General features: G+C 32.7%; 1 protein-coding gene across 1 annotated transcript in view; it reads left to right on the forward strand.

Moving 5' to 3' along the window:
• The window catches only part of aralar1 (calcium-binding mitochondrial carrier protein Aralar1), a gene marked incomplete at its 5' end in the record, with an annotated part of 141212 nt that overhangs the window by 74883 nt on the left and 57922 nt on the right, over window positions 1-8407 (forward strand). The window contains 2 exons of the mRNA XM_018520239.1: window positions 5103-5193; window positions 5631-5706. Coding sequence (XP_018375741.1) covers window positions 5103-5193; window positions 5631-5706 — 167 coding nt within the window. The remainder of the gene's footprint in view (window positions 1-5102; window positions 5194-5630; window positions 5707-8407) is intronic.

Consider the following 8407-nt stretch of genomic DNA (forward strand, 5'->3'; position numbering starts at 1 on the left):
TCTATTCCGGATTGTAGAAAAAATAAATTGAAGAGGGTATCCATTATTTAAAAAAATATTAACAGCATCAATTAAATTCTTGTGTTGAAAAATTGGGTGGCATAAGCGAACTATTTTATCTATGACACCATATATAACACCTCTCTTATGACAGATCGGATGTTGGGAATGGAAATTCAGGAATCTGCCAGAAAAAGTAGCTTTACGGTAGCCATCAAATATTAATTTACAATCCTCGACAATAATCAAAGTGTCTAAAAAACTTATTTTTCCATCAATGCCAACCTCCATAGTGAACTGTATTCTTGTATGCTGTATTCTTGTATGTATTTCTAATACATATTTCAAATATTTTAAATATGTATTAGAAAACCACGTTAAGATATAAATATATCATTAAGGAACATTGAATAAATTAACAATAAAAAATTTTATGTTAATAGAAATAAATTATTTAATAAAGACATATTTCAATAATGATTTGGCGGAAGGTGCGCTTCCAGGATATTTCTGATATAGTATACCTATACACACGATCTTGAGCCTCGAGCAGTAGTGGGGAGGACAGTAGGTGACGTCCGACCCGCAGGAATCGGCTCGAAATGTGCAGATTTTTACGAGCACTGTTCTAGATAATTAAACTATACCAATCTATTGTATGGGAAAAATTATTAAGAAACATGTATGTATAACTCTTTCTTAAAATGTTCTTTGCTTATGTAAAAATTATTTGTTTATAACAATTAATTGCAAAATTGATTTTTGCAATGTACTTTTAACGTCAAAAATATTTTTTCATGCTCGGTCCTATTTACAGTTGTCATTTTTTGGCAACCCAATCTATCCTTGGTGATCTAGGCATGAACGGAAACGACTTTTCATAATTTATTTGTTTTTTTTGCATTAACATAAAAATGCATGCTCCTTTAATAATATTTCCCGTACAATCGATTGGTTTAATCAGAATTTCTCTGTAATCAATTTTTAATAATTTGTTTATAACAATTTGTTGCAAAATTGATTTTTGCAACAAATTATTATAAACAAATATCTTTTATGCCGTTATACAGAGCATTAGAAACTATACAACTTTTATATAAAACATTTTTCGATATACCCCATAGTTTAAAATATATTTAAAAAGGACGATACAATCCATTATTTTTGAGGGGGCATTTCACCCTCTAAAATTCGAGATAAGCACAAGAAAAATATAAGTCTAATATTTTTCCATGCTCTACAACGTATCCAAAGCTCATTAAAATCGGTGAGAGTCAGTTTTGACGATTCACTGTCAGACTTATGTATGTATATACCTTAATATTTTTATTCTCATCTACTTTTTTCAATATCTTAGGACGATGGTATATGTAAATATTTGTTATGAGCACACTAACAAATTTCTTATCTTATGTTAAAACAGATATAATGTAAAGATGTATGATGAATTATATTCAGGCAGAACTCTGTTTATAATAGTACTGCTTCAGATAGTGTCATCGATGATATATTTGGTTTTATTTAATTTCTATCCTTCTTTTCTTTATTTTTTATGCTTTATGATTACAACTTTGCCATATATTATATACAGAGTGTTTGAAAAATAACGATAAATCTTTCGCATATGAGCAGAATGGACTAAACTGAGAACAGACATTACGTGCCTAGTGATGGCAATTGCCGCTTATAAACAACGTGCTTAGCGACGGTGAACGTGCGCCTCAACGTGCTAGGCAGTCTTATCCTATCGCGCCCTTGTATTTAGCGGTAGGCTGGACGAATTTGGTTATTTTCATAAATTAATAACTAGTTAACCATCGCGGAAATTGTAAAATAGTAGAGAACTTTTCTTGCCAGTTTAGTCCATTCTGCCCATATGCGAAAGATTTATCGTTACTTTTTAAACACTCTGTATGCATATATATATACATACATATATGTATACTGGGTGTCTTATACCACTCGTACACCTCTTTTATCTCGAAAACAGAGGATTTTAGAAAAAAAACCGTTTTCGACAAAAGTTGTGCAGTTTGGAGATATACATAAGATGGTGTCATTGGTTTGACCTTGAATAGTCGTTTGAAAATCTTATAAAGATCATATTGATTTTTCCAAATGGTAAACCCATTTTTCATTGCATATTCTTATAGTTTATCTCGAGAGCTTTCCAAAACACTACAATAAAATATTTTTTCATTAAGAACTTTTTGAGTTATAAAATTTTAAAGTTTCAACATTTTGGCAAAATATAAAATATCTTGTAAAACAATAACCTCCAATGGCCTTTATCTTGATCAATGTAATCCATGGTCCTGAACAACAGTTAAGAGGTTTTAGCCATCGGTCGAACACATTGCATAATGCTAATGCCGGCAGTACTTTCAAGGCTTATAACTCAAAAAGTTCTTAATAAAAAAGTATGTGAGTATGTATACATATACATATATGTCTTAAATATACAGGGTGTCTCAGAAATAAGGCCGGAGCCGCATTGGAGGCGTAGAATGGGTCAAGGGGAACAAAAAAGTCTGATACCATTTTGAGATATTCGCTGTAGTTTTCGAATTAAAAAAGGAAACGTCTAAGCCAATGTGCGGTGAAGTCGCGCTGCGCGAATTCGTACAACGGGTCACACTCGACAGCGGCGGCGACGGCGGCGTGCAAGGAGGGGGAAGGATAACGCTCCACCCCCTCCTTGCGCACCGCCACCGCCGCCGCTGTCAAATGTGAGCTGTTGTACGAATTCGCGCGGCGCGGCTTCACCGCACATTGGCTTAGACGTTTCCTTTTTTAATTCGAAAACTACAGCGAATATATCAAAATGGTATCAGACTTTTTTGTTCCCCTTGACCTATTCTACACCCTCAATGCGACTTCAACCTTATTTCTGAGACCTGTATACTGAATGTCTGAGACCATCCGTAAACCCCTTTTATCTTGGAAAGACAGTATTTTAGAAAAAAACTTTTCAGATAAAAGTTGTATGGTTTCGAAGTGTACATAGGATGATGTCATTGGTTTGACCTTGAATAGTCGTTTGAAAGTCATATGAAGACCACGTTGATTTTTCCAAATGATACACTCTATTTTTCATTCTATATTCTTGTAGCTTATCTCGAGAGCTTTCCAAAACACTATAATCAAATATTTTTTCATTAAGAACTTTTTGAGTTATAAGACTTGAAAGTTTCAACATTTTGACAAAATATAAAATATCTTGTAAAACAATAACCTCCAATGGCTTTGATCTTGATCAATGTAATCCAGGATATGATCCTGAACAACATTCAAGAAGTTTTAACCATCGGTCGGACGCATTGCATAATGCTAATGCTGGCTGTACTGTAATTTTCAAGGGTTATAACTCAAAAAGTTTTTAATGAAAAAATATTTGATTATAGTATTTTGGAAAGTTCTCGAGATAAGCTACAAGAATATAGAATGAAAAATGGGGTGCATCATTTGGAAAAATCAACGTAATCTTCATATGACTTTCAAATGGCTATTCAAGGTCAAACCAATGACATCGTCGTAAGATGATATGGATACGTACACCTCAAAACCATACAACTTTTTTATCTGAAAAGTTTTTTTCTAAAATACTCTCTTTCTGAGATAAAAGGAATGCAAGGGTGATCGCAGACACACGGTATATATTTAAGATATACAGGGTGTCCGACGTAACTGTGATCACGATTTTTTCGTCACTTCCGATGATTTGACAAAAATTATTTTGGATAATAGTTAATTAGTTTTCAATCGGCTACAAATTGCAATATTAAAAATTTGAAAAATATTCTTTTTTAGAAAAAAGTCAAGGCCACCCTATTTTTTTTAATGGCATTACATATTTATTACTTTATAATATTGTAACTGATATCAAGACAAGTTTAATGATCTGCTATACTATGACCTTACAGTCAGACGTGAGGAACAGATGTAGCCATTTCGGAATTCATGATATTCCCGAATGTAGTTCACAATTTATCACACACGTGTATGTAGTATGTATTCTTGTGTTCAGTCTTAGTCTGTCGTTAGAACAAATCTTAGTTCAGTCTCAGTTTGTCGAAAATGTATTCCTATAATGAGAAAATTGATATGCTGCTAGTATTTGATGAATGTAAAAGGAATGCACGTGAAACTGCAATTCTGTATGCCACAAGGTACCTACAAAGACATCACCCATGTGCAACAATGTTTTAGAAACATTGAAAAGAATTTATGAAATTATAGAGAATTTGAAAAGAAGAAAAGGAACAAACCGCATTTAACTACAACTGCAGGCAATACTCTTACGGCCTTAGCACATTTAGAAGAAATTTGGACACCTTGGTCCCCCGATTAGTCTACGCGGTACCAATTCAAAATATGGAACATTTAAAGCAGCTAATCCGTACAGTATGTGAAGTAATTTGCCGTGACAGCATTATAGGAGCAACTAATGGAAATTTATTACATAGTGCAGAATTGTGCCTACAAGAAAATGGACAATTCGATCACTTATTGTAATTACGTAATTTCTTTCATTAAATTTGTTATTATATAATTTTTTGTTCTATTGTACTCTTTTGTTATGCTACGATTTTTTATTATAATTTGTTGTTTTGTATGTAGTTTCATTTAAAAAACAAGAATCAATGTCTGTAAAAAAGTAGCAGATACAAAAATCTTGTTCTACTGTAGAATAGTTCATATAAAAAATTTAATACAAATAAAATAATTTTTCACGAAAATGTTTCCGTTCATTAATCCCACGACTGTAAGGTCATCTCAAGGTCATAGTATAGCAGGTCATTGACATCAGTTATAATATTATGAAATAAAAAATATGTAGTGCCATTTAAAAAAATTAGGGCGTCTTTGATTTTTTCATAAAAAAGAGTATTTTGCAAACTTTTAGTATTGCAATTTGTAACCGATTGATAACTGATTAACTTTTATCGAAACTAATTTTTGTCAGATCATCGGAAGTGCCGGAAAAATCGTGATCACAGTCGGACACCCTGTATATATATGTATATGTGTGAGTATGTACACATATACATATGTGTGTATTTATGTATGTATATATTAAACTCGATCGTTTCTAATTTTAGGAAGATTGTATACAATGACCTTGTGGCTATTACACCCGAGCAATATTTCAAACAGATTACAAAGCGTGTTGCTGAGATTAAAGCTGTATCGGTATGTATAATAGAAGAATATTTTAATTTAAGAAATTATGTTGTCAGATATTCTCGAAAGTGTGAAATATCTCTCGAATATTTAAAACCTATTTTAGATTAGTTTTGACGATCCATACTTCGTGTCAAAATTCAAGAATTTTAGAATTTTATTTATAATTTTTATTAATTTTATTAATTCTATTTTTAATTTGTATTTTTAAGTATTGTTTAATACATTTGAAGATTAGAAATGCGCGCGCAAACACACACACCACACACACACACACACAATATAAAAATTAAACATGCATATTATATGTACATAAAAATATGCATTAAGTAACAGCACATAAAATTATAAATATAATTTTGTTTTAAAATCTGAAACATGAATTCTAAGCTACACAATGCTCAAGAAAATATTAATTACTCAATTTAGTAAATATTACTTTGCAGAGTCCGGATGAACGTGGTATAATTGTACAAATGCTCGAAAGTGGCTATCGATTCGTGCTTGGTTCCGTCGGTGGAGGTTTGTAAAAATTTCTCTTTATTTATAAATACATAAATATATATTCGATCTGCTTGATACAATATTTTATTATTGATACAATATCTTATTACATTGTTGTTACTTTTACTATTGTTGTCATACTATGACAAAGAGTATAAGAATAGAAGTATAATAATAAGCAAATTCTAAACTTAATATTGTATACGAATAAGAAAATGTACAATATTTTATTTATTTAAACGTTATCTTTAAGTTCAGAAAAATTTAATTCAGCGGATACTAAGCAATCTGTCAACATACATCGCATATTATTTCTTATTCAAGCATATAAAAATGTAAAATTAAAACTAAAAGTTATGGATTAACATCGAGTATCGAAATAACTCGATACAAAGAGTTTTGAAAATAAAATAATGATTTCACTCATTCACAAAAATAAAATATATCTTCTATATAGATTATTTGTAAATAAACAAAAAAAATATTTTAATTCTGACGTTGGGCCTTATTACACGCATATGAATATGATAAAGTATCTCAAATAAAATATAAATTATTAGGTGTACAACTGTGCTTCCGCCGTTTTCCTATAGATGGCTTTAGCGGTAAGTGGTGGTCGAAATAAATAGATTATAGACGTCATACAATAAACTTGGGCATCTGTCAACATAACCCCATAGAAACATTAGTCTATTTGTGTCTGCATCATAAAGTTATTCTCGATTGAAAATGTCAGTTTACGAGCCAAATTCTCGTCATTTGCGGGAGGTTTTAATTTTCTGCTTCAATATGAAGAAATCTGCGGCTGAAGCTCATCGAATGCTCTCAAATACTTATGGTGAGGCCGCTATTAGTGAAAGAACGTGTCGTGAGTGGTTTCAACGCTTCAAGAACGGTGATTTTGACGTCGAAAACTGGCATAGCGGTGGAAGAGAGAAGGTTTTCGAAGATGCAGAATTGGAGGCATTACTTGATTAAGACTCGTGTCAAAGAAGAATTGGCACAATCATTGGGAGTGACTCAACAAGCCATTTCAAAACGCCTCAAAGCCATGGGAATGATTCAGAAGTAAGGAAATTAGGTGCCGTACGAGTTGAAGCCGAGAGATGTTGAACGGCATTTGTTTGCTTGTGAACAGCTGCTTGAAAGGCAAAGACGGAAGGGATTTCTGCATCGCATTGTGACTGGGGACGAAAAATGGGTTCATTACGATAACCCCAACCGCAGAAAATCATGCGGAGTTTCCGACCATGCTTCCACGTCGACGGCCAAACCGAATATTCACGGCTCCAAGGTTATGCTCTGTATTTGGTGGGACCAGCTCGGTGTATTATGAGCTGTTAAAACCGACTGAAACAATCACAGGCGATCGGTATCGAACGCAATTGATGCGTTTTAGCCGAGCATTGGAAGACAAATGGCCGCAATACAACGAGAGCCCCGATAAAGTAATTTTGTAGCATGACAATGCTCGATCCCATGTTGCGAAAGTTCAAGACATACTTGGAAACGTTGAAATGGGAAGTCCTACACCACCCGCCGTATTCTCCAGACGTTGCTTCCTCTGACGATCACTTGTTTCGATCAATGGCACACGGACTGGCTGACCAGCATTTCCGGTCTTATGAAGAAGTAAAAAATTGGCGATTCTTGGATCGCCTCAAAAGATGACCAGTTTTTTCGACGCGGGATTCGTTCGCTGCCCGAAAGATGGGAGAAAGTAGTGGCCAGCGATGGACAATACTTTGAATCATAAATGTATAACCATTTTTTTTACAATAAAGCCTCGAATTTCAGAAAAAAAACGGCGGAAAAAAAGTTGTACACCTAATATAATAAAGATAAAAAAACCAAAGATTATTATCTTTCTAAATCAATTAAAAAATTGCTAATCACAAAAAGGAAATCCCTTAGGACTTACTTTTAAATATTACAATTACCTCTAATTTGGTCTATAATTAATCTTTTAATCGTTGGAAATTTCTAGCAATTTGAATGCAATTTTAACTTTCTAAAAGTTTCCAACATTAAAAATCATTATTTGGCGTAAGTCTCACACGTAACAAACAAATAGCAATGGCCATAATAAATAATAATCACATAAATGAATTTATTTCAAGAGTTCACCGTTTCTAAAAGAGTATTATTTCAAAAAGTTTACTTATTTGTTTTTTTTCGTAGCTAAGAAATTGAATAATATTATAATATATTATAACAAACTGTAAAATAATGCGTATTTGGCAGCAAATTGTTATAAAAAAGGCTTATACGTATCTATATCATCACAAATTTTTATTGCATTAAATAAACGTGTTACTGCCAATTTTAATTTTGTAGCCCCTTTTCATCTACTTCCTATGACACATCTTTTAATATACCGGGTGTCCCAGTAACTCTGTTACAAGGCAATATCTCCGTTACCGTTAATGATACGCGAAAATGCCTGAGGAAGAAATTGTTTGGTTCGAAGGGATACACATTATGGCGAGATTTATTTCTTTCTCAAGGTCATATTTTTAGAGCCTTCAAGGTCATCGATACTTTTTTAAATAGGACTACATATTTTTTTCATTATAGCGTGATAGCTGAGGTCAAGACGAATCCAATGGCCTGTAATACCATGATCTTCACGTGACCTTAAGAATGAAAAATTCAGAAATTTTGAGGAATGGGTGCGAATAATGAAATAAGTACAATACAAAATTTTGCATTGAAAAAT

The sequence above is a fragment of the Trachymyrmex cornetzi genome, unplaced genomic scaffold (genome assembly GCF_001594075.2).
Source record: "Trachymyrmex cornetzi isolate Tcor2-1 unplaced genomic scaffold, Tcor1.1 scaffold888, whole genome shotgun sequence".
In the NCBI taxonomy this organism is placed as follows: domain Eukaryota; kingdom Metazoa; phylum Arthropoda; class Insecta; order Hymenoptera; family Formicidae; genus Trachymyrmex; species Trachymyrmex cornetzi.